The sequence below is a fragment of the Eurypyga helias genome, unplaced genomic scaffold (genome assembly GCF_000690775.1).
Source record: "Eurypyga helias isolate BGI_N326 unplaced genomic scaffold, ASM69077v1 scaffold9462, whole genome shotgun sequence".
In the NCBI taxonomy this organism is placed as follows: Eukaryota; Metazoa; Chordata; class Aves; order Eurypygiformes; family Eurypygidae; genus Eurypyga; species Eurypyga helias.
In genome coordinates, this window is record NW_010235269.1 from 53,383 (window position 1) to 81,328 (window position 27,946).

General features: G+C 38.4%; 1 protein-coding gene across 1 annotated transcript in view; it reads right to left on the bottom strand.

Moving 5' to 3' along the window:
- OCA2 (oculocutaneous albinism II) overlaps positions 1-27,946 on the bottom strand; it is a gene marked incomplete at both ends in the record, with an annotated part of 106,965 nt that overhangs the window by 51,581 nt on the left and 27,438 nt on the right. The window contains 6 exons of the mRNA XM_010146682.1: positions 8,339-8,471; positions 19,760-19,898; positions 23,427-23,551; positions 24,568-24,624; positions 26,273-26,338; positions 27,192-27,263. Coding sequence (XP_010144984.1) covers positions 8,339-8,471; positions 19,760-19,898; positions 23,427-23,551; positions 24,568-24,624; positions 26,273-26,338; positions 27,192-27,263 — 592 coding nt within the window. The remainder of the gene's footprint in view (positions 1-8,338; positions 8,472-19,759; positions 19,899-23,426; positions 23,552-24,567; positions 24,625-26,272; positions 26,339-27,191; positions 27,264-27,946) is intronic.

Consider the following 27,946-nt stretch of genomic DNA (forward strand, 5'->3'; position numbering starts at 1 on the left):
ATCTGCAGGTATCAAAGAGGGTTAGAGGTTAGATCTCTCATAACTTTTCAAGATGATTGATAAAGACATACATCACGCTTCAGTTAGTTTGTTCCTGAGGAAGGGATGGGATGGGATCTCCTTCAGGTGATAGGCACTCTGTTGTCATCACTGGGTGAGTCAGACTTGGAGACACAAGGTTATTTCAGTCCTTCTGTTTTTTCCCTAGTTTCCACTATTGCAGTTCCCCATCTTTTACAAGCAGGAACCTGGGTGTGTTTACATTCCACATGTGCTCATTAGCACTTGCCTAATGTGACCATAATACTCTGTTCTGTAGACCTGAGAATGGCACAGGGTCATGGGAAGTAGAGAGTCAAGTATTTTGAGCATTCATTTACCAAAATTTCAGTGCAGTTTGTTTCAGATAATTTCAATCAGGTTTGAAATCTAGAAAAATAATTCTGGTTTACGCACTATCAAAAATTTTAACTCAAACTGCCAGACTTACCAATGAAAACCAATTTAGCCAACATTTTCCATTAAAGTACAAGTCTCACAATTAAAAAAAAAAAAACCAAAACAAAGCCACCAACCAAAATCGTACAACTCACTATGCTCTGCTAAGAAGTGAATAGATCCATTCCAATCACAAAATATTTTGCATGAAACATAACTACTGCTGAGGTCCTTTCAGTACCAGGGAAAAAAAAAAAATATGCTGCAAGCAACCACTTAAAGATGGAATTCCCAAAGTCCAACCTGTTTAAATGTAAAAATGGTAACTAACATGTTCAGTTTATTTTGATAAATAAAAATGGCAGGAATAATTTAAAAATCTGTCAAGGATACACTTTTATTTGAAACATCGTCACAATGAAACTCTCTGCAGCAAAAAGATACAGAGCACATATTAAATTAATTTCTATTGTTCTCTCTTAAGCTCTGTGTATCAGGAAGATCTTATGAGCTTCAGGGTTGTTAAAGCGAAAAATTTCATGGCTTCACCAAAATACCGTGAATGAAAAGGCCAGGTCTTGCCAAGTAGTCATTCCACACTTGTGGTATGCTTACCAAAAAAACAGAGGAACAAGTGCTGCAAAAGAAACAGGAGGTATCACTTCCTAATTTTTTACCTCCTGTTACTTACTTTTGTGTACTGATTCCTTCCATGAAAAATGTCTATAATAAAGTTGTGAAGTGTTGCTCCATTGACTTAAAATGTCACTGCATTATACTTTCTTTCTGCATAAGACAGGTAAAATAATATTACAGCTGTCTTCTTGTGATGGCTACATTATCAATGCACTGAGCAAATAATATGAGATTGTTGTATTTCCCTTATTCTGCAGTGTCCGAATACTATTTTTATCATCTGAAAACAAGAAAAAACAGATCAAAATTTTCCTCTTTCCAAGGAAAACATTCTATCAACTTCTAAAGCACCATAGAGGGCATATACAAGGATTTTAAACATAAAATTATTGAAATATTTAAAAATATAAAAATCTTGAATCTGTGTGAAGTAAATAACAACACATTTTCATTCCTGATCATCAGAAGAGATACTGAAGGTGAAAATAATAAAAGACAGGAGGTTTTTCACATTTTCAAACACAAAACCATGACCCTGTTGGATCCTGATATACTATCCAACAAGGAGTATACATGAAGTCTGCAGGGACCCTAAGACCATAGTAGTCTTTGAGACTTTGAGACTGAAAGACTTATAGTTCTTTAAAATGAAAGACAGTGTATATCAGAAATATATGATCTTAGAGCCCAAGACAATGCATAAGAAAGCTGCATGTTTTATTTTAACATTCTATGGTCTACAGTAGGAGAGTTAAACTGTTGACTATTAATTGTTAATATATAACCAAAAAAAAAGAAAGGTTTTGTTATTTCACACTGTTCTTAAAGACTTAAAAATGCTTCCCATACATTGCCATGAATTTACCATTTTGGATGAGGACAGTGAAGTGTAATTCATATCGCAAAACTGCCATCCAAACTGAGTTTAGACTTGAATACTTGAAAATATCTTTAAATATTCCTTGCTTGGGACATTACACTTCATATAACCTGCTTGCTGTTTTCCTCAGTTGAAAGAACTTTAAAGTGAGGAGAGCCCACTACTTTCAACAGTTATATTAAAATACCAGTAGTGCTTTAATGGCAGTTAGTGATGTACTTACGTGGCTACAGACACACCTCAAGACTGAGATTTATTGATGTACTTAATCCAGCTAAGTAGTTGATGCACCTCTCACTGATTCTGGAAAGTAATGGTTCCTACAGTTACAAATATGTTACTAACTAAAACAGGGCTAAGAGCTGTGATCTGACCCCGAGCAGCAGACAGCTGTACTGATGCTATGTAACCTCTTAGCCTGGGTCCCCTCTGTGCCCCTGAGGTATCCTTGTGGCCCTGGATATTATTATTATTTTATGTGGTCTTTTTTCAATTCAAAGCGTCAGAGGCAGCATTGGGGTTGTCTTGCAAGTCATCACAGTAGTTCTTCCCCAGCACTAAACCAAAAGGCTGTACGTCACACTGGAGGGCACAGCATTAGGGCACACACCACTGTTAGAGGATGCAGAGGCCACCCGGATGTCCCAGACCCTGAGAAAACAGCAAAGCTCTTAACCCTTTAGCCAGGGCCACCTGCCCTGGGGACCGTTCCCCCAGGCAGGCATCTCAAAGACAAGGGCATTCACATGGACAAAATAATCGTAACGACACCGAGCTATACCTTGTGTTCAGCTACAATTACAGCTGGCGATGCTTGCGCTCGGTCAGTCATGTGCAGCACAAAGTACCACAACAGGGATTTGTTGTCGCTCTGGGACACAGAGTGGAAAACTCACAAGACATTAAGTGCTAAATGAGTGTTTCGGTTTTACCTTGTTTTCTCTCTTGACCTTCACCCTGCTGTATCATCCTTTGGGCATTTTCAGGTAAAATGAGTCACAATGTGAGCAGTACTCTAAGTCCTGGAACAATACCCGGTCATCTTGGGTCTGCAGCCAACACAGTCCCATCAGTTGCCCATGTCTGACAACACTCAGCTGTCACCCCCTACTTCTTCCTTCTACTAGATTTCTACCTTTTCACTGTCAGTTTTGTTCCTCTTTCCCCTCCTGCTCTCCTATTTCTTCTCTTAGAGAAGCAGCTGTAAAGCACCACATGGAAGAAAGAAACAGATTTGCTCACTCATCTGGTTACCACATTTCATATTGTGGGAAACAGTACCGTGTTTTTCACACATTAAGCACTTTACACATGTCTATGTTTAATTAGAAAATTCCTCCTGTTGTAGGCTTTACGTACTGACTATCATTCTACCACAGCCGTTTTTTCCCAGCTGCTGCAGACAGGGAGCTACACCAGAAGGAATAACATGCTCCCCTTCCTCCTGGCATTACCACTCTGGCTTCAACAGTGGGTCTCCCTTTCAGCCAGTGAAACAATCCAAAACTGGGGCAAGCAACACAAGAGAAATGGGGACTTGATGTTAAGACAGTTGTCGTGATAAAAGAAGCTCTTCCCCTTTGACAAAAATTACAATAACAATACTTGTCGCTAGACTATGTGCCACGCACTGTCCTGAGGACGGCAACCTCCCCAAACACTGAAGTCCACATCTGCACAGCTCAATAGATGAGGCCTAACAGTGTATTGTCACACTTCCTGGGGCTAAATAATGTATTCTTAATCCTTAAGGGAAGCAGAAACTTTGCTTTCAAGTTTTGGGACAAGGGGGAACAGAAAGTTTATTTCCTCTTACACTCATATATTATTACCCCTTACACATTCTTTTCAGAAAATATATATACATTTTTTAAATCTTCTCAGCTTACTACCCTAATCCTAACATATCTTTCTGCATCACACAGGACAAGGCACAAATTTATTAGCTGGAAGTCACACTCTAAAAATTCATCGAAGTAGCCCTTTTTTCTTAAAAAGAATCTGATGTTCCCTCTCATAGCTGAGTCCTTCAGATTTTCTCCTTTGGCAATATGCCCCACTTCAAGCTACTGCAGGTAGATAGTGGGTCCTGGAGAACGAGCATGCTTTTTTTTTTTTTTTTTCTGCTGCACAGGTGCTACAGCTCAGTCTGAAGACCAACAGTTTAAAGACACTAGTAACACAAAGCACCAAAATTGATCTGCCAATGTATCATCAGAATAACAGCATTGTCTGTTCTTAAAATTAGCGCTTATCCATTTTCAATAATCTGTCTGGCTCAAAGGAACAGAAAAAAGCTTAAAGCACTTGGATACAGTGGAAAAAAATCTGGGGAGAATAATATACTGATTAAATCTCACATACCTTGTTTAATTGCTAATTGGGGACAGGCTGAGGGAAGGATGGTATTCAGTTGATTAAAACAGCTGCTTCAAACAACCTATTTGAAGTTATCACAGAATCATTGCAACCTGAGATGGAAGGATCCCTGAAAGCACCTTAGAGAACATTCTGCAAATCCAAACTGTGATAGCTCCCTCCTAACGGAGCTGTGTTCGTCTCTTTCTCTTCCCCTTTCACAGAAAATTTCATTAGAAAGAGTAGCGCTTTAGCATTTCCTCTAATTGAACAGCTACTGATTAGTTTCTCAGCAATGGAGAAGCAGCTGATTATAAGAAAAAGACACATGGTCTACTGATTGGGAGCCTGCTGTATCTGAATATGCTAAGATTTGAGTAACAAAGATTACTTTGATGAATTGAGGGAAATGTGCTAGCTTCTTAGCAGTGTACAGTATTTCACTGGCAAAAATATTATGTCAGTGAATAAATTGTACTATTCAAATTAATCAAAAAATTGTTATTCATACTTGTTTTCCTAAAAATCAAAAACATAAGCTTTAAAGGTTTATAAATGAAAGATAAAAATTCTATTTTCTAAAATGTATATTCACAAAAGAATGCTATTATGTCAGGATCAAAATTGCTCACAATTGACAAATGTGTGTTCTGACTCTTTAGATATTACTTATTTCAAGACACCTTGCAAGCTGGCACTTCTAAAGATAATTTAAGTCTGTAATAACTAGTTATTCATGGAAATGTCCATGAAGCTATGGCTGTTATTAGAAAATAAGGAATTAATAAAAGCAATTATTTTTAAACAAGGAAGTTGGGAAGTTACAAAAAAATGCTGAATACCAAAGATTTATTAATATATCTCCAGGCAAAAAAAAAGTAATCATTTTTTTTAATGATGCATAACTACAAAGGGTTTTATCTGAGAGGTTGCAAAGGTTCCTTTCCTCCACAATAAAAAGGTAATTCCTTTCCCAGAGATGATCTCTTCCACAAAGGATTCTAATTCTTGAGCCCTGTGTAGAACAGGTTAGAACTTGCTCTATCAGTATTTTGATATAGAATCACAGAATGCTTTGTGTTGGAAGGGACCTTTAAAGCTCATCTAGTCTAAATCCCTGTCATGGGCAGGGATATCTTCAACTAGATCAGGTTGCTCACAGCCCCATCCAACCTGACCTTGAATGTTTCCAGGGATGGGGCATCTACCATTTCTCTGGGTAACCTGTTCCAGGGCTTCACCACCATCATCCTTATATCTAGTTTGAATGTACCCTCTTTTACTTTAGAACCATTACCCTTTGTCCTATCACTACAGATCCTAATAAAAAGTCTGTCCCCACCTTTCTTCTAGGCCTCTTAAGTATTGGAGGGCTGCAATATCTTCCCAGAGTCCACTTTTCTCCAGGCTTAACAACCCCAATTTTCTCAGCCTTTCTTCATAGGGGAGAGGTGCTCCAGCCCTCTGATCATTTCTGTGGCCCTCCTCTGGACTCACTTCAACTGGTCCATGTCTTTCCGATGCTAAGGACCCCAGAGCTGGATGCAGTACTCCAGGTGGGGTCTCATGAGAGCAAAGTAGAGGGGGACAATCACCTCCCTTCACCTGCTGGCCATGCTGCTTTTCATTCACCCAGGATAGGGTTGGCCGCCTGGGTTGCGAGCGCACCATGACAGCTCACACCCAGCTTTTCATCCACTGGTTCAGAGAAGCAGCAATAGGAACATGAGCCAAATCCCCACCTGTTCAGATTATGCATTTTGGCAGTATATTGGGGACCATCTGGGAGTGGATATTGTATATCTCATAGATTTTTTGCCTCTCTTCAAACTACCGACTTTGACCAGACAAGTAGGAAGATCACTCACCCATGATACACAGTTTGCAATGCTTATTATTAAGTTTCTTATGGGTACTTAATTTAGGTAATGATGCCTTCCCATAAGACAAAACTCAACATTAATTATTCAAAATTAAGAAATTTAAGGTGCACCTGTGGGTAAGAGAGGAGAACATTCCTTTCTGCATGTTAGCACTGCCAATTTTCAATGACTTACTTTCTCTAAAGGCATTAACTCAAGATAAAATGTTAGATATGTGAATGGAAACTGATGTAGTATAAACTGACATGAGCCAGAAGTGTCCTGTTGGTAAATAAGTTCTGTCTCTTTGATCCAGAAGTATATAGTCAGTAGATTTATTTACCTCGTAAGAAAGACATATAGCACCTTCCCTGCTATGAGAAAGTAGGAAAAGAAGATTCGTGATGGCTTTCTGAAGTAATAATACATCTTGCTTTGTAGTGCCACAGGGAAATATCTAGGCATTTTAGGAACCGAGTTCATTGCTTATTTCTCTTGCTCTAAGGGCCAAATCTCCAAGGGTGCAGAAAGCCTCAGCTGTTTTACACTGGCACAGTAATGAAAATGCATATTTCATACAAAGCAAATATATAGAAGGAAAATTCTCCTTAATTCTCTTATAAAACCGTTACATAGTATCACTTTCAGAACACCTCAAAAACACTTTGGTTCTTAATATTGGGAAAGACTTTGGCCCCTAGAGCTATGCACAGGTAGGCTGAGTGTGCCTGGTGCTGAACTGGCATTGAAGTCCTTCAAAACCAAATGTCAGCACAAGAGCTAACTTCCTAAAAAACAAAGTCTCTTCTCTGACCTTTCTATCAGATGGGAACAAAGAGACATGGTACAATCCACTGAGGACTGTCACTTCTGTCTTTTTAATAAAATACTTCTCCTAAATCTAATTTCCTCTGGAATAAGGTAAGTCACTACAAGTGGTACTCGTTTTGCCTAAATTAGTCACCTGTCATGAAGATCTCTACCATTGAGTTAGTCACCTTGGACTCCTCTTATACTCAGAGAAGTAAACTTTTGGGGGCTGCAATATATCTGTTCTATTGCAGGCAGCTACATTAATCTTTAGAAGAGCTTATCTTTCTCCACAGCTTACAAATGATAGCCAAGTTACATCAACCATATGAAATGTCCTCCCCATTCTAAATAGACCACCCCCCACACACAGATTTAGAGATGTTCTGGAGCACATTAAAACTTCTGTTACGTGCTCAGTGGAAGTCTGGATCCTGGGTCTTCTGCAGCCAAAGTGAAAAAAAATCAGTCCCAGGGAATAAACTGTTATACTGAATTATCTTTGTACAAAGCTTGCTAAGAAACTATACTTAGTGAATTATTTCTTACCTTGTAAAGAAATTGTGACAATTTGGGTGTTATTTTTCAGTCTCACGACTAAAACAGAAGCCTGAGAATAATGATGAAAACTTCAAAATAGAAAGGCATAAAATCGTGAAGACAAAAGGACACTAACATACTCAACACCGACTGAAACAGCTTTACCAAGACTTCTGGAGATTACTGAGGTGAGCAACCTTAAAAAGACACAGATTTGGTCCTACTGAATTATAGAAGTTTTTATACACCATGGAAATTTAGGGTTGGAAGAGCCACAGAGGCGCACTGGAAAGAACTCGGAAAGATCTTCTACTCGATGAAATGTCCTTCACTGATCACATACCAGCAAAAGATTGAGGGGGGAAGAAAGAAAAAACCCCACAATGGGAGAAAACCAGCAGTAAGGGAATGCAACAGTGCACTATGCCTGTCATAAGGGAAACCTGGGATATTTCTAAAGCTAGGTTGTGAACTCATCACCTTGAGCAGACAGTATCTGTTGCAATACAGAACACTCTGGTATTCAAGCCAATGGCTATAAATTATGCAAAATATCTCTATAAATTTTGAAAGGTATTTAATAATTCATGTCAACACCTCAACCTTAACACCAGAAAAACATCCATTTCTAAAAGTCAGAAAATACCACGACTAAAAATAAAATCTAATTTATTAGTTAAAAAATTAATGTTCAGAGATTGAAGGAGAGTGGGCACTTCCATCTGAGGACAACATAGTAGTAGGCACTATTCAGTTTCTATTTAGCACATATTCAATATAATGATAATAAAAATATTTTCATGCCCACACTTACCAACAATTTCACTTGGCTCCTTATTGTAAAGTTTTTTGTTCCAGTAAAGAAGTCTGAGAAAAGGAAACGAGACCAGAACAACCAGGCAGATGCCAACAAACATATGCCCTGTGAAGGCTGCGAAGTCCAATCCCTGCAAATAAAAATTAAAACCTAAATTAAAAATCAATTATTTTTCCATGTTACCTACAGGCAAAATTATTCAACTACATGTACTTTAGCAATCAATAATAAATATAAAACAATAAAGTTCCAAGTAGAATGTATGATGTATTTCAACTGTTTAAAGGAGATGAGACACATTACCATTTAATTCAGTGAGCTAATAATTAGCATTACAAATTACTCTGAAAAAAATTTAGTGTTCCTGACATGGATAGGGAAGAAAAAAAAAAAAAAAACAACCAAAAAACATTAACTTTCACTTTTCAATCACAATAAATTAATTTTAAATTGCACTGAATCATAGAAATAGTTACATTTCAATGACCAGCTTTTGTTTAAACTGATGACAACATTTTTTTACAACAATTCTATCTGAAGCAGGATTTCATCTAAATTCACAAATATTCTACAAAAAAATATGACCATATTCTGTTTATTTTCTGCTTGGTTAATAAAGGGACACATTTCTTTACATTTTACATAATGAAACCTTATAATGAAGGGGTTCTCAACAAAGTTAGGCAGAATATATGTAAAAAGCTAGTGTTTAAAGCAGTAGGAATGAATAGTGACAACCCACCTTCAAACTTGGAAGTTAGCCATGCTTTGAGTAGGATGTTGGACTAGGTAACCTCCAGGGCCCCTTTCAACATAATTATTCCATGATTCCATATTACACCCACGGTAGTGGATCAGGGTTAGGCTTTGGGCTGGGATTTTCTGAAGTAGTCATGACTATCCTGTCTAAAAGTTGTCCATGAAGCTCCAAGGGGGATCACATCCAAGTACTCTGGTAGCAAGGAACTTTCTTATATCTATAGAGCAGAGGTTGTCTGCACTGGTGATCCCAGCACAGCAGGTCTGTGAAAGTTGGAAGAAAGCATGGTCCAAGACCTGAATAGGTCAGGTTGTCCAGACTGAATTTTCACAGCATCCACAGATTTCCCAGGGACTAAAAAGTCATGGGATCACCCTGTGCCACACCTTCCTCTGCCACACTTCTATGTGTCTATAGTGACTGGCCTTTTACCAAATACCTGTGTGTTAACTATAGACCCTTCTAATGCCAATACATATTAAAAACAGTTTCCCATGAAGCATCAGCTGGTATTACCGCCTGTGTGTTAAGATTGGTGGGGGCTTATTAGCTTAATTACCTTAATATAAAACTGTGGTCTTCTATATTGTCTCCTACTAAAAAAATTTATGTGGAAATGTCCCAGCTGAAATGTCTCTAATTCAAAAAAGGTAAAAAATGTTTCTCTATTGCACCACAGGGCATAATAAAAAGACACAAACCACAAGAAACTGATTAAAGTCATAAAGAACTTTCGTAGCCAGGTAAAGATCAGTGCTCTTTTAAAAAAGAAAAATCCATAGTTTGCAGACAGTTAAAGAAATCTCAAAACATAAATATGCAGACCTAGGATTGGAATTTGATCCTATTAAAAATAGAGGTTTAGGCTTCATGACGTAAAGAAAATCAACCTTAATTGCTATATAATAGTATATTCCTTGCTGTTTTTACTCTCCAGACACTAAAAGGTGACACTGTACACCTGTTCATCACTGGCCTCTCATTATAACTCAGCTACTGCGATTTCTTTTATGAAAGTAGAAATAAGAATCTTGAGGAATTGGAATAAGATTATTTTAAGAATCAAACAGAAAAACATGATATCACAAAGGAAAATAATATACCTTCAATTCAGTCTGCCTACTTAATAGGTCAGCCAGTCAAATGTCTGACATCTCTGCAAGACAGACTTTGCAAAATAATTTTTATAAATGCTCAGAAAGATTGGCCTCTGGGCATCAAGTCAAGATTCAGAGCTACAGGAGACATTCCTATGAAGGATAAAATCATCATTCATAACTCTAGGAGATTACAAATAGCAATGAGAAAAAAAAAATTAAATTCTGCAAAGGCTCAATATTTGTAAGACCTGCCTCCAAAGTATATAAAGTCCATATCCCTCGAATGTATTTCCTTAATCACAACCATTTAAAAATGACAATAAATCTAACTTATGTGAGGGTTGCCTCTGAGACTATAGCCAAAAAGAAAGCTCAGAAAAATTTGGCCAGAAAACTCAGAATCCTTAAAAGCAAGGTGAACTGGCTTTGGTGCAGAATTTTCTCAAGCATTCACAATGTGCCATTAAACAGCTCTGAAATTATGAAAAATAAGTATTGAGTTTTGCATGGTCTCTAAAATGGCCTAAGAAGATTGTGCTGGTTTTAGTTGGGACAGAGTTAATTTTCTTCACAGTAGCTAGCATGAGGCTGTGTTCTAGATTTTTGCTGAGAAGAGTACTGAGAACATTGATGTTTTCACTTGTTGATAAGGAACGTTTGTACCAACTCAAGGATTTTTTCGATTTCTGGTGCTGTGACTGTATTCCCAACTTCTTTGCCACAAGAAGCTGGGATGGGACACAGTCAGGATGGGTATTTCATACCCGTCCTTGACTCCCTTGGACCAGCCAAGGGGGTATTTCATGTCATAAAATTTCATGCTCAGTATATAAATTGGGGGTTGGGCCAGGAGTGGGCTCTTGCTTTCCTGCTTTGGCTTTCGGGCTGGCTCTGGCTCTGTGTCTCGCTAGTCCAGGGACTGGCTGGATGTTGGTTGTATCATTTCATGTTTTTTTCCATTATTTTCATTATGTATTATTATTAGTAATATTAGTATTAATAATATTGTTAGTATTATTTTATTCCATTTACTTTCAATTATTTTATTGTTCTTATCTCAACCCACAAATTACCTTGTCTTTTCCTCCTATCATCCTTCTCCACTGGAGAAGAGAGGGAGGTGAGCTAGCGGCTGTGTGGTGCTTAATTGCTGGCTGGGGTTAAACCATGACAAGGAGTGCTTAATTGCTGGCTGGGATTAAACCACAACAGAGAGGTAGGAATCTGAAAGGAATTAAGCTGTAAAAAAACTGAAGCTACACCAGCCAAAATAGCAATGCCTACATCAGACTGAAAAAAATTTATCCTATGAAAAACAAAAAGACTGGGAAACAGTTGGTTGAGGAGCAATAAAGTAATTAGAGGTTGTGAGAATATACTCAGACTAGAATTACCAGAACCAGGAGAATTACATTTGCACTCAACCTAGTCTTACAAAGAGCAGTTGAGACGAAGCTTTTCTCAGGCTTGCTGCAATGTGCCCACGTCATGAAGAAGGATGCCAGCTACCAGGCAGAGTATGTTAGCAGTTGTTCTCTGCAGAAATACTCAGGCGTAAAGATAATAGCTGATGTAGGAAATAAAAAAGAGAAACAGGAACCTGAAGAATCCTTGGAAACTCTTGAGTATAAATATGTGATGTCTTCATCACATGTTTATGGAATGAATCACTACTCTAGGTGATCCTGCTCTGGCAGGGGGGTTGGACTAAACAATCTCCAGAGGTCCCTTCCAACCCCTGCCACTCTGTGAATCTGTGAATTTGAATTTGAGGAAGTGGTTCATTGCAAACAAATGCAAAGATTTACAGTCACTTGCTTCTAGCTTTTGAGGATCACACCAACTTCAGAGCAAAATAGTGGTGTTTTTGCTGAAATGCTACAATGCAGAAGCTTCTCAAACAAGAAGTACAGCACAAGAAATGTGCCACTTGAAACCCACAAATCTAATTTCTCTATGAAAAGGAAAATCACACCAACCTGGAATGAAAACTAAAATGCTGAGGTTAAGAAGGAGGTCTCAAGTCTGACTGATAGTTGAAAAGAATTTAAATGAAATAGAGATCATAGTACTAAAAAAAAAATTCTGGATTAACACAGCTTCATGACATAAGAGCTGACATAGAAGAGCCCTAAAAGTGATTTGCAGACATCATCACAAGAGAAAAAAAAAATTGCCTACAAGAATTTTTTGGCATCCCAAAAAGGAGCTTACCCAAACTTTTCAAAGATTAGCTGGGCTGAGATTCAGCGTTTTGTTAAACTTCATAATATCACTCCACTGATCTTTCTTATCTCTGACATCCCTGGGGAAAAGGAAAACATGCTGCTCTGATGTGACTGCAGAACAGCTTTTCAATTCAACTGAAACAAATCGTTTCGTAACATGGAGCATACTTATTTCAGGAAAGAGCTTGCATGACAGTATTGCCTGTGACAGTGCAAGGCTGGATTCAATTCCCTTCCCCTCCCTTATTGCTGGCTTTCGTCCCTATTACCTACTTGTATTGATCCACATGAACCAGGGAGTGAAAACGAATCCTGACAATTGCTAGCCTTGGACTACTGCTACTCTGTAGCCATGGGGAGGCTGAGGACTACCAAGTACACTCCTTTTTATGGCTGATATTAGAAAGGCTTACAGGGCACACCTGCCCAGTGTCCATCCCGATGCTTTGGGCTGGATGCTTAGCACCAGTCTCTCTGCAGCATACAGAATATGCTTTCAGGGAAGGAGAAGGCAGATTTTACACTAGACAGTGTCTGGTAGCTAGTAGTCAACTCGCATCCTCTGGAGAACTTTAAGATCCTAAAGGGTTTACATTGTACCCCAGATACAAAGGATGTAGCAGAGATGCTGCATACCAAGACTGTGGCACAGGTACTTCATCAGTTGCTCCTGCTCCCTTTCCCACACCATAGAAAGGGCATGCAACACCTCCACAGAGACTACATTCATACCCTTTGTGGCTGTGGATAACACATTTTATACCCCCTGAGTCCTCTGCGCTGCTGGCAGCAGGATTCAGCATTGTAAAAATACATTGGAGGGCTCCACATGTCTGCTGCACACAACAAAATGGCACTTTCATAAAGATTTTCTTTTTCCTGCACAATAGACTGAAATAGAATTGACATGCACAATAGGCAAGAAATACTTTTCTTCCAGGAGATTTCAATCCATCAAATAAATACGTTTCAAATGTATTGAGGTTATGCTAATTGTGTTAAATTTCTCCTGTTTCCCAGTTGATGGAAAATCTAAAGATTTTCTTTTAGCAACACAACAGCCTAAAGGTTCCACTGCCTGCAGATTCAGAGCTGAAGCAAAGTGGCCATCTTTCCTTGGTTTATAGATTTAAATGCAAAGTCAAATATATCAATTTCATATTAGGAGGAAGTACCATTCTGTTTTCCTAAAATACTAACTTTCTATCATCCTGATTTTTTATCGGTTTTGGAGGTTTGAAAGTAACTTCCAGTAATTCAGACCATTGCAGAAGAAATCTGCTATTTTAGAGCAAAGAGAAAGCAAAAACTATGGTTAGGTGCAGAAATTCATGGAGCAGCAAATACTATGCTTCTAGCCATAATGCATTTTACTTAATATTTTAAAGCTAATAACGTGAGGAAGAGTGAGAGTAATTTATTATTTTGTACACTGGTTTAAACATCCTTTCTTGCTTAGTGACCGAGATCTATGATCTATGTTGTCTCAGGGGACCTGCTCATGATGTCACTGAGCTAGAAATCACTGATGATCTAGCACAGTTACATGAAGATAATGCTTATCTGAGACGAGCCTCCTTTCTTGTCTTGCATTATATCCTTTAATGATTTCTACATGCAGAGATGGGAAAAAATACAAAATCAGCCCTAAACCTGTAAATTTTATTTCATATACCTTACCTAGTATTTCATATTTTCTTGAGAAAAAGAATCAATGAAACATCGACAGAAAGAGTAGGAGTTCTACAGATTGATTAAAAGTTTTAACAAGCTTGTATCCAGCAAACTCAACAAAAATAGCCTAGTAACCTACGGGAATCCATTTCACAATCTGCCAGTGCTTGAAATACCTTTATAGATTCATATATAGTATTTTTCTCTCTTCTATTTTTCAGATCTTTTTCTATTAATAAATTCTGGTTACCACAATTTTTCATTAAATATACTCAACTAACATTGCATTACGCTAAATTTCAGCATGAAGGCTAAAAGTGTCTGAAAGGCAGAACAGAAGAAGCTGAGGGCTGTTCATTTCCCAGGGACTTCCTGTTAAATGGTAGGAATAACTTCAAGTCGGATGCTGAAACCCCAAAATCCTCAGCAAACATCAGATTAACAGTACAAGATTTATAAAATGTTAACAAAGACAGTAAATGAGATTATAAAATCCAGGGGCTAGAACATGTTAAAACTGCTTTTGTTCTTCATTACCTCTTTTAGACAGATTAAAGCTGGATACACCAGTGCAAACTATGTTTACACCATCATTTTGCTCTGGAGACCTATTCATCATCCATTCTCTAAAGAACTTGTAATCACAGCCTAAGTTTAGAGCACAAACAACTGATTTCAGAGGTGTGACTGTAGACACTTGTGAAGTTCCCAAATGAGGAGAGGGAGTTCAACTTTTCTGAAAAAAACTGACCATTTCAAACCAGTTCATGCCATATTGTGCGTATAGAAATGGAGTCTGCAAAGTCTGAAGCATATCTCTTCAACATGCCACTCAGTAGCAGTACTCGGAAGGTAATAAAAAAATTAAAAAAAGTTTTGCATTCACTGAGTTCTCCATTTGCTCTTAATGAACACCTTTATTTTCGTACTCTAAAATTATAACACAAATGCTATTTTGTGAAACTTCTTCCAAGACCTAACAAAAGTATAACAAATCTTCCTCTCCTATTATGCAAATGTTCCACTCAATGACGATAGGGAATATGTCAGTATTATAAATTAACCACTGCTACAAAGAAAAAAGTCCTTTTGGCATCGATTTGCATCTCAAGACAAATAAACAGACTTATACCTACATTTTAATGAGTAAACTGTAATTAAAGCTTATTTATTCAAATATAATTAAATAAAATATTCTTAATATGACAAGAATTCTCCCCAGAACCTAGAGAGAAAAATCTCTCCAGCACTAGAGTGAACAAAGAGTAAAGCATTTATAATGCTGTAACCCAATAACAGCACCCAAAATAGCAAGGGTGCACTTCATCATGTATTGATTTAAAAAACAAGGTTTTCCAAGAAAGTTGCATTAATCTCTTACTAGGCTGCTTTTAGAGGTCAATGTACAACAGTGAAAGTTCAGGAAGATTGGTAAAATTCTCCTCCTGATCACACCTAATAAAATAGAAAACCCAATCATCTGCACAGGGCAATACACTATTCAGCCTCCTACAGGGGCAGTTGTCCAAGTACTCCTGTATTTAGTATGCAAAAATAACACTGAAAAGGAAGTGCAAGAGGATGAAAAGGGGAATTTCAATGGCAATATCAAGGGGAAAAATTTCCTAGAATTGCAGAAACATGACTGTAATGACAAAGAGAGGTAAAAAACATTTATTTTCTGTAGAAAACATCATAGTAGATACTATAAAACATACTGCATAAAGTGCTGTTTCCAAAATGCCATTATTGTATTCAAGAACTTTTACCTCTGAAACACTGTAAGAAAACATATAACAAATTTCACTTGGTAAAAATATAGCAGACACCCCATGCCTTTTAGAGGCATATTTGGGGTTGATCATATAACCCTTCCTCACAGCAGCCTTTACTAGAAGCAGTTTCAGAAACAAGACAACAGTGCCTATGTTTCTTCTGAACAGAAGAGAGCATGCTGGAGCAGGCAGACAAAATTAGGAATCAAGCTATTAGTTCAACAGCACAGACTCTAAGAGGCCAGATGGTCCAGCTCCCTCCCTGCCCTCACTCTTGGCTTTATCCAGTTACTCCTGCCAGCACTCTCCCAGGCAAGTCTCCTTAAGAGGAGGTGAGCCCTAAGCAGGGAGGACATAAGCCAGTCCATGCCACTCAGTTTCAGAGGCAAGGATAGGTCTCAGATACTCTTGTATTTATATACATAGGTTCAACAGTTGAGAAAATAGGAGAGAAGCAATCCAAGTCCCATGGCCATGGGTTTAATCTAATCTATTTTTTTACATTCTTATTTCTATGATGCAACAAAAGATCTGAAAACAATCCAGAGTGAAAACATTTGGAAAGTTTTTGTGCTTGTTTCAAATAGAGAATTTGTGATCTCACATTTGCTAGGGTATTTATACATCTGAGTCCTCCTAAAATTATCAATATCTCATTCAAGAGAAATGTAAATTATTTCTTTTCAATGTGATTGCTTAATTGCTTTCTATGTTCAGAGCCACTTCCAAAGGATCTACAAAGATTATGAATTTCTGAGTATACAGGAAAATGACCTGTATGGCAGGTGCTACTTATCCTTTATTAGAAAAGAACACTTGAAGTTGCACAGATTTCGTATTTTAAAATGTCACAGTTAGTTATCAAATCCTAAGCCAGGAATATTCCAAAGTCTCCAAAGCCATCATCCAAACAAACTAATTGCAGTATTTTTCAAATATTTTTAAGGTAAACATTTGATTTATTAAATACTATGAACTTTCAAAGACCTGGAAAGTTTTTCAGCATGGAAAGTACTTAATTAATTTCATAGAATCACAGAACGGCTTGGGTTAGAAGGGACCTTAAAGACTACCTAGTTCCAACCCGCCTGCCATGGGCAGGGACACCTTCCACTAGACCAGGTTGCTCAAAGCTTCATTCAGCCTGGGTTTGAACACTTCCAGGGATGGGGCATCCTTAGCCTCACTGAGTAACCTGTCCCAGTGTCTCACCACCCTCTCCATGAAGAATTTCTTCCTAATATCTAATCTAAACCTATCTTCTTTCAGTTTAAAGCCATGTGCTGATTTTAGTTGGAATAGAGATAATTTTCCTCATGGTAGCTACTATAAGGGTATTTTTTGGTTGTGTTGAGAATATTGATAACATACTAATGTTTGTAGTTGTTGCTAAGCAATGTTTATATCAACTCAAGAACTTTTTATGTTTCTGATACTGCACCTGTGTTCCCAGCTTCTTCTCTACAAGAGAAGATGCAGCCAGGACAGCTGACCCTAGTGGACCAAAGAGATATTTCATTCTATAAAATTTCATGTTCAGTACACAAGTTGGGGAGTAGGTCAGAGGTCCCTCTCTCTGTCAGGCTTGGTCTGGCTCTGGGGCTCTGGTTTTCAGGCTCTCTGGTACTCACTACTCAGTGACTGGCTGGGTATTAGTCAGTGGGCAGTGAGCAGCTGTATAATTTGTTTTCTTTTCCATTATTTTCATTACATATTAGTAATAGTAAGACTACTGCTGTTAGTATATTTAGCATTACTAGTATCATTATTTTATTTCATTTGTTTTCAATTATTAAATTGTTCTTATCTCCACCCACGAGTTTCCCTGTCTCTTCCACTGATTCTCCTCCCTAACCCACTGGGGTAGGGGAAAAGTGAGCAAGTGGCTGTATGGTACTTTGTTGCTGGCTGGGGTTAAACCCCAAGAAGCCATTGCCTCTTGTCCTATCACTACAGGCTCTTGTAAAAAGTGTCTCGGCCCACCTTCCTTGTAGGCCCCTTCAGGTACTGGAAGGAGCTATAAGGTCTCCCTGGAGCCTTCTCTTCTCCCACCTGAGCAAGACCAACTCTCTCAGCCTGTCCCCATAGCAGAGGTGCTCCAGCCCTCTGAGCATCTTCGTGGCCTCCTCTGGACTCGCTCCAACCAGTCAATATCTTTCTGATGTTGAGGGCCCCAGAGCTGGAGGCAGCACTGCAGGTGGGGTCTCACCAGAGCAGAGTAGAGGGGCAGAATCCCCTCCCTTGACCTGCTGGCCACACTTCTCCGGATACAGCCCAGGATACAGTTGGCTTTCTGGGTTGTAACCATACATTCACAGATTCACAGAGTGGAAGGGGTTGGAAGGGACCTCTAGAGATCATCTAGTCCACCCCTGCTACCAGAGCAGGATCACCTGGAGTAGATCACACAGGAACAAGTCCAGGTGGCTTTCGAAAGTCTCCAGAGTCATGCTGAGCTTTTCATCAACCAAAACCCCCAGGTCCTTCTCCTCAATGATACTCTCAATTCATTCTCTGTCCAAGCCCAATTAATTAGAATACATCCTATTTTGGTACAGCAATAGAAACATAACTGACTCCGAATAACTAGACTTCTATATTACAATTCCCTCATCCCACCTATAGATGTATTTTCACACTAGGCCATATACTACACTGAATTCCTTATTTATATAGGGGGTTTATGACACCTGTCCAAAACAGAAAACACAGGCCTGGTGTCCCTACAGACTTGCCCATTACATTGCTGCCCTTTCCATCATGCTGTTTGGTGGTAGTGGTGTCTGGGCTGAAGAAGAGAACTGCCCTGTCCAGAAGGGACTGCCACTTGCATCCTGAGCAGGCTGCCTCCCTGCTGCCCCCAGCACACCACAAATCAGTGATGCACCAAAGACTACTGTACAGCACAGCGCCAGAGGCAGAAGTGGGACTTAATACCCTCCTGTTGAGGGGTGGCAGGGATAGGTGAAGGCATGGAAAACTCCTGCAAATGCTAGCTCCATGCAGAAACTGAAGGCTGCAAACATGAACACTGGCCAGTAGTATCTCTCTCTCTCCACAGGGCAGAGAGGGCCATGTGGGTGGGAGGAGATGGTAGGACAGGGACAGTCCCACTGGCAGGTGTCTGGGGTCCTGCAGTCCCACCCAGCATCAGCCACTGTAGCTTTCCCTTTGGCACCAGTCACCAAGCCAAATGGAAAAATAGAAGAGCCAAGTGTTGGAAGTAAAAATCTATCATTGCAGCCTGGAGATACCAAAATGTTGGCAGAAGGTGGGAGCCAGCTGTGGCCTGTGCTGCATGGGAGGAGCCCCTGCTCTCCTCTCACCCTCCATGTCCCCTTGGGCTGCAGCTGGAGGACAAAGTCTCTGCCTGCACTGGAGTCTGGGTCTACAGGGGCAACACAGCCTCTCCCATTGTGGGGTTTTGTGTATGGACAATTATTTCTGGTCTGAAATTTCTGAAAATGAATTGAATTGTCTCAAGATATTTAGCATCTGAGAGAAAGCTTATTGGGAAAAAAAGGTTGGATTTTCATCTTCATTTTCACACCTATATCTTTTTCTTTAAACTTGCTGCCCTCTCTTTACAGACCCCTATTGTTTTGCTTCCTTCTTCGCCATTGACAAGGAAACCCCCCCCACACTCAAAAAAAAAAAAAGGAAACTAATATTCTCAGTTCATATCAAAAAGTCTATTCTTCATCAGAATTTTGTCCCCAGAAGATCCCTTTGTTCTGCGTGATCATCCTACTAAGAAAGAAATAGCATGGCAGAAAAAGTGAATTATGTTTGCATGGCTGTCTGGAGGAAGAGAAGGTTCAACACTGCATAAGTCAACCTCAGTACTTCATTTTAGTAGCTGAACTGTTTGCAATACATACCTGCTTCCTCAATTCCTGCTTTGAAACAATAATCACATTTGGAGGATCCCCAACAGCTGTGGCAGCCCCCCCAATATTTGTGAAGATTACTTCTGCAATCAGGACATGCCTAGGATCAAGATTAAGTACTTCGCAGAGCCTGTGGTATAAAGAGAAAGGAATAAACATCTTACCCTACGACTAAATTACCTTAAATTTTAAAGTTTATAAAACTTAAAAAAATACAATCATTCCTCTGAAAAGTTGCAGGATTTTACGTAAAATACTTGTGTGGGTGTCTATTGTTAAAATTTTAATTTTATATGTGCTACAGTAAAAATAGCAATATAAATGCAAAAAAAAAAAGATGGATTTTTACATTTATAATGCAATAGTTAATGGTAACAAAGTGGATGCATTTTCTAAAGCATTTCATTAAAAGTAATCAACTATTATAAGAGCTGTACTACACAGAAAATGGCATTCTAAACTCTCATGGTCATACAACTTTTAAAACCACGGCCCCAAGGCAACACTGACCGAATGAAAACTATTTTTAGGCAACACCAGTCTCTGCACTCAGCATCAGTTGTTAACTTTCATTTGGGGAGCAGTGGTGGAGGATTGTACAGGCAGTCTATTAGCCATGAATCATCTATTAGAGACCTCAGCTTTCAGCCTAGGTCTATCCAGTTTATTCTGTTCCTGGTTTTATCCCTTCTCTAAGGCTTGATCATGAGTATTTCTATTTGCAATGCAACAAAGGTAGAAAATATACATTCCTCATTAATAAAAAAGAAGTCAAAATGTTTTTAGTAGTTCAGAAATATTTAATGCTTCTTTAGTAAGATGATTCCTTAATAAGAACATTCTTGAAGTGTGCTGGCAATTACTGGGATTGAGTCAGTAAACTCATGATCCATTTCGACTCAGAGAGCACTTACACACGGTAGTCTTCACACAGATTACTTCAACTCACACAAATTATGTTTGTGCACAGATCTGCACAATCCATTCATTTCTGAGGTGCACGTTTGACGTTAAACTTGGGCTGCACCATTAAAGGCTGAAAGGTAAGGTCACACCTACGCACTTGGGAATAAGGAACTGCTGCTTTCCTGTACATGGCTTATCAAAATGTTGCTCCACTCTGTAAAGATGGAGGCCTTGCTTAAATTATTACCCCCTCCACCTAATATGGGTTGGGGGGAAGACTGAGAAGGAAGAATGCTTTCTCAGGATTGCTTTCACTGTAGTGCTGCCACACCTATCCCTGAAGGAAGAGCTGAGTTTTACTTTTCTGTCAATGTCTATTATTAAAACCTATATTTCAGAGAGAAAAGAATGTATTACACAAAAGCTTAACTTGATACACTTACACTGTCACCAAGAGTGTCAATTTAAAACTCAGAAAAAACACCGTCAAATGACACTTATGTCAGCACATAAAAACGTCAGAACAAAATAACTGTGCAAAAATACACCACTTCCCCAGCAGCATAAAATTATGTAGTTAAGTAATACAACCAGCCCAATTGTACCGATTGTGGTACAAGATCACAATTGTACTTGTAATTTTAATTTCATCACTCCTCATTTCCGAGTATTTCAAAATATAAACTTAACTTTTCTTTAGTGATTCTTTCTTTTTGATGAGTCTAGTGACAGCTTAAAAAAAAAGAACCTCTGACATATGCCAAGAAAGTCAAGCCCAAAGTGTAAAACCATCAGAACGTATTAGCTACATAGTAAGACCAAACTTCTTCAGTTTACTTACCCTAGTTATGTAATTCCCCATGTGAACAAACATTAACCTTTCTAGTTACAAACAACAAAGTACCTTGAAATTAAACTATAGCTAAAAAGGGGTAGTTACTTTTTTTGTTTTTAATCAGCTTACTACAAAATGCAGAGAGAAACAAGTATTATGTTTTACACATTGTTAATGGAACTATAAATCCTTATATTCATAGAGTCAGTAGGATTTTCTGCAAGCTTTATCTCCATGGCAATGACAGCACAATGCAACACAGTGAAGCTGTGGGCAAGGGCTGAAGACAATGGCAATAAGGTAAAAACAAAAAATGCCCCCCAGCATGAACCTTTTAGAAATAGACAATTATTTGATTTTACTAGGCAAGATAAAATTTTATCTTTGGTAGTAATTCAAATACAAATGTTTCCCACATACTGAGTTTCCCCTTCTCCCCTTCTTCAGTGTTACAAACTCATTTATTATAAGACTAAAATACTTAGTATATATTTAGTATAAAACTCCAGTACTTGAAGGCTGTTTACAAAGTGGACAGAGGCTCTTTCTTCACAAGGAGTCACATGGAGAAGACAAGGGGCAATGGGTACAAGCTGCACCGGGAGAGGTTTCCTCTCAATATATGGAAGAGATTTTTCTTAGGAGAATTAACCACTGGAACAACCTCAGGGGTGTGGTAGAGTCCCCATTGCTGGATGTTTTCAAGAAGCAATTAAAACAAGGTGCCAGGTAATCCTGTCTAGGCTCCCTTTCCGTTGAAAGGCTGGACCAGTTGGTCTTTCATGATACCTTCCAACCTGTGCTGTTCTATGACTCTTAGAAAACAAAATAATTTCTACAGTAGTTCATGATTCATTGATGTCTGAATTTCAACCTATTCCAAATTATAGTTAGTTCAAAATATTCTGCAACACAGCTAAAGAAAACCTGGTGTTTAATAGTTCCAGTGTTGCTTACTGCTCGAGGTGAAATTATTTATTGGAGTAAGGCAAAGTGATTTCTTTAAAACATAATCAGACAGAAGAGAAATGGAGCTTTCATTCACCAGCTTTTTCTCAGTCTAGAATAAATTCCACTTGCAAAATTGTTTTTTACTGCTTTACACTACATTTTAAAGTAGGAGCATATCTTAATAGAACTTTGTGTACTTTAATGTGATAATGACTGCAAGCATTACATCACCAGGGATCATTTTAAAAACACACTAGATCCTTTCAAAACTGAACTGGATTAACCAGATTTGCCCAGCCAGACACAGGTTAAATTCAGGTTAAACAGTAACTTATAATCACACATTGATTAAATGTAGTTGCAAATCATGTGTTATTAATTTACAGAAATCTGAAGTAATTAAATGCATTGTTCTCGACTTAAAACTCTATATATCTAATCTCAAATTGTGGAATTAACCAGTGACTGTACAAATGTCATGATCAGCAGCAGGAAGACAATTCAGAGTCTCATATTCTGAAACAAATCTTTTAGTTGATTTTTTATTGTAGTAGTTGCTTTGATTTGAAGAGATAATAACTTCACTAAAACATAAATTACTATATAAAAGCCTGTATAGATATTAGCCAGAAAAAGACAAGGCAGCTTTAATTAAAAAATTCTCCCTGTTTTAGGGAACATTTGGTGCAATATGCTATTGCAGTTCAGAAATGGAGACAAACCAGAGGAGTTAGCTGCCAAGGAAGTATAACAGACTTCAGATATGTGCTCACTATTAACACAAAGGGAAAAGGTAAATGATCTCTTTGAAAATGCTAGCTTTTTACCCTACTACAATAGGAGTATTTGAAGTCTTGATTTCCATTTAGATTATCCAAAAAAAATCCAAACAAGCTTTTTGCACACATGTCTACTACAGATTGCTGGCTATAAAAGACCAAGTCCAAAACCATAACACTGAAGTACCTTATGGTTACAGGAGTAAAGAGCATCATAGTGGTAACGTTGTCCAAAAATGCGGAAAGAATTGCAGCAATGAGGCACAGAAGCGTAATCATGGCCCACACCTTGCCTCTAGAGAATCGATAAGCCTAATAAAATAAATAGAAACAAAATAAACGGGCTAGATCACACTAGCTTAGTCTACAAAAAATGATAGATAAAACAACTTCACTGAAGATAAGACAACAGTGAGCTCAGAGAATTTACTGGTCCATGTACCTCCAACAGCATCCTCTCCAATATTAATTAATTTAGCAACAAAACACTTCCTGAAAGTGGGAAAATATTTCCATTATGCAGAGGAAGAAAAAAGTCTGAAGAGACATGGTGCTTCATTGGCAGTCACAAAGGGGGTTTATGACAGGAGCAGGGCTGAACCCTCACCTTCTGCCTGCATGCCCAAGTGGACTAACACAGTCCAGACCTCCCACCCCTTCCACATGCCAGGACACCTTCCCCATCCTCTGAGCAGCACTGCTGGGGCTACACAATCTGGGCATCTGTGTAGGCAGGGGTTGTGTCCACCTGTGGAATTTTTAGGGGTTCTGTGCTCAGAACAGTCCTCCTTGTCACTATTGTTTTCTTTCTTTCCACCCTTCTCAAGAAAATTAATCTTTGCAGCAGGTGAAGGAGTCCCTCAGCAGGGGTAATACTTGCTTTGCAACAAATTAATCAGAATTACCCTTTTCATGTAATCTTGGATTCTGCTACTGTGCAATGGTCTGTGGTTGTTTATCGTGTGTGATCATAAAGCTAATGATAGTTCCCATACTTCCTCTCTCCTACTGCCAGGCATAAATACAGATTTCAGCAACAGCAGAACTGCAGTCCTGGGTGAATCAGTGGAATAAATAAGCTTTATATTGTCAATATGCTTTTGTACCCTAATGGGGGCTTTTGCCTTTCTCCTATAGAAACAAAATTACCTTAAGGGCTTTCTTTCATCCCGAGATTTTTCTAATTACAAGTGGATCACTGTCATTTCTAATGTGATTAAGTATACACTGCCCTAAGAAATGTTCTTCAAAAATAGTGCTTGGTGTAACAGATCTGATTAAATACTAACTTGACTGAGTAATAATTAGGAGTATCAAAACAAGCCTACCTTTACTGCACAGTAATCAAAGAATCCAGTCTCTGAAAATATGGCCACCAGAACCATCTGTGAAAAGATGAAGAAAAATAATAGCTTGCAAGTGAATTATTAAACAAACCCAATGTGGTATAGTTTGTGATCCTGACAGAAGTCCTTCTTATCTGATACAGCTCTGAGAATCTGATCACATTTGTATTAGGATACCCACTACAACTGATAGATAGAACAAGAAGTGACCTCAAGTTGCAAGAGGGCTGATAGATAGAACAAGAAGAAGTGACCTCAAGTTGCAAGAGGGGAGATTTAGATTGGATATTGGGAAAAACTTCTTCACTGAAAAGGTTGGCAGGCACCGGAAGGGCTGCCCAAGGGAAGTGGATGAGTCACCATCCCTGGAGGGATCTAAGAGACATGTGAATGAGGTGCTTAGGGACATGGGTTAGTGATGGACTTGGCAGTGCAGGGTGAACAGTTGGACTTGGTGATCTTAAAGGTCTTTTCCAGCCTAAAAGACTCTATGATTCTATGATTCAATATTTCTTGTTAATGCATCATAGGGTGAAATTTAGTTCTCAACATAAACCATCTATAAGTGTCATACCAGTCCGATTGCATTTTATTTGTACTGACTGCCCAAGCGGATGAGTCACCATCCCTGGAGGTATCTAAGAGACATGTGAATGAGGTGCTTAGGGACATGGGTTAGTGATGGACTTGGCAGTGCAGGGTGAACAGTTGGACTTGGTGATCTTAAAGGTCTTTTCCAGCCTAAAAGACTCTATGATTCTATGATTCAATATTTCTTGTTAATGCATCATAGGGTGAAATTTAGTTCTCAACATAAACCATCTATAAGTGTCATACCAGTCCGATTGCATTTTATTTGTACTGACTAAGTGGGCATCATACATTAAGTATGCAATGTAACTCCCTTAAGTCATTAATCAAGAAAAGCCAATAAGTGTGTTTGCTTTCTGCAGTAATGCTCTACAGAGTGCAGAAGATAGCAGCTCCAATAATTATTTGCATTTTCCCACATTTCTAGGAGGTTTCCAGGTTTTACGTCTTTGCTCCCAGCAGATATTTTGCCTTTTTTTTTTTTTCTTTTCTGTTGGGCAGACAAGGGAGTAGGAAGCAATGTCAGAAAATAAGAAATGCTCAGAATGGCAACAGATAATTGCAATTTTGTCTCTATATTATATACTTTGCACTTTCACAAGTCTTTTTACCACAAATAGCTCTGGGCAAAGTAAGTAAAATAACATATTATTATAATCTAATCGGATATTTCTCTTCCATTTCTGGTTTGCTTTTTTTGGCTCACAGCATAGCACAGACTAAGACAAAGAAAACCACTTTTGCAGCAGAGTGTGTTGGAGGAAGGTTTTGAGTAAACAAAATTAACAAGATATGAGAGAGATCACACTTGGCACTTAAACAGGTCTTTCCATTTATAGACCTCAAGAATGTTTCTTAGTATGTTATCAACACAATTTTACAGATATTTTCAAAAAAAGGAGAAAAGGATCAACGTTTTCAAAACGCTCCTTCAGAGGTCTGATCATCCTCTTTTTTGATAAATCCCTTAAGGCCAAGATTTTCATCATAACACAACTCACTAAAGTTGAATTAACAGCATGTTTAAAAGGGAAACATCTTTATATTGACTGCGATTACTTTGGCACATTTAGAGCAAAAGACACATTTTGGTTACCATTCCAAACAGCAGCGCCAGTGTCTCATAATCAATCCACTCCACCACTTTGATCATACTTGGCCTCTACAATCAAAAAATACAATTACCACTGAATGCCATGAAACACCTAACATGATTAGCTATGAAATATAAACTCCACTTAACTGATGAACCATTTAAATAAACTATGATGGAAATTAATAAGTGATCCTACAAGGTACACAAAAAAAGGCTCTTTATTATTGCTATTATTACTATTATGACTATTATTATTGCTATTAATAATTCAAAGTACTGCTGGCCTCCTAAGTGGTCCATTATCAAAAGTCTACATTAGGCTACAGGTTTATCTCGTTGTTTCTTATGTAGCATTACAGAAATAAAATATAGCTGAATTATATGTTACACCCGAGTTTCCTTTCTTGGTAAGAGAACAAAAGCATACCATTTCACCTGTGAACAAAATGGAGGAAATTTGAAGGAACAGAAATTATGTGATGGTCAGTTATGAGAAAACAGAAAATCAATCAGAGGTTTCAATAATTATCAACTAGAAGTGGAGAACAAAAGGATTGGAAGGAGTAAGCATGAGGTGTAATTATTTAGGGTAGTATAAAGTAATGTATTTCCATTTAGGTTTGCTGGGTAACCTAACATTACTGAAAACAAGAGTGTTAAAGCAACTCTGAATAAAGCTGAAAATACTCTGCTTCCTGCAAATCAGAACAAAATAGCATCAACTGACATTTTCCTACTCTTCTTGTAGGAAGAGTATGCTCTAGGCTGACTTGTTTTCCCCAAGATGCTTCCCCATCCCAATATCTGCCCTCCCATCTTTCTTAAAAAACACTACTCTGTCATGTACCCAATCACAACAGGGCAAACACAGAAATTTATGATATCATACCCGGAAATACAGTGGGCACTTACAACTTACCTCCCCAACAGTAGCTAAGGCGGCCAAAGCTGCCAAAGAGCCCAGCATCGCCGCAAGGGTCCTGTGAACAATCTGCAACAAAGGGTAACAATTGACTAGAGACTCCTCTAAACATCTTCTTACTGTTAAAAAGGGGGTGGGTAAAAGATAAAAATTCTTGTAATGATTCTTTTCTTGGTTTGATTGGTCGGGGGTTTTTTTTCTTATTTTACAATACTCCCCTTCAAAAGACCTGACCAGAGAATGGTTGATTACTTTGTCTCACCACAGGATGCTTAAAAGAAACAAACAAAAAAAAAAACCCCAAAACAACACATGCCTGTGTGAAACCCTGCTATGAAGCCTCAGCTCTGATCTCAAGGCAGAGAAGGGACTTCAACACCAGTTTCTTTTTTTTCATTTGCCAGTGGATGACCCAAGAAAGCAAGCAATTCACCTTCCCTGACTTAAGGATAAAAACTTCTAGTCCTATTGGCTTCCCTTCACAGCCCATGGAAAGAAGATGCGTGCCCAGAAGGTGATCCACATAATTCTTTATAGGTGCTTGTTCATCTCCAATATCTACAAAGGAATTCCCAAGCAAATACATCAGACCTGGGTCAGATGCATCATACATATGTACAAACATACTAGACTTCGAGTTTCCAGGTCCGGTTTGTGGTCTGGGACACAGATAGATCTGTCGAGTCTGTGCACCTGCTTTCTGTCTCACACATACACAGAGTTTTCTTCCTTCATAAAGTGGGTGTTTTTTT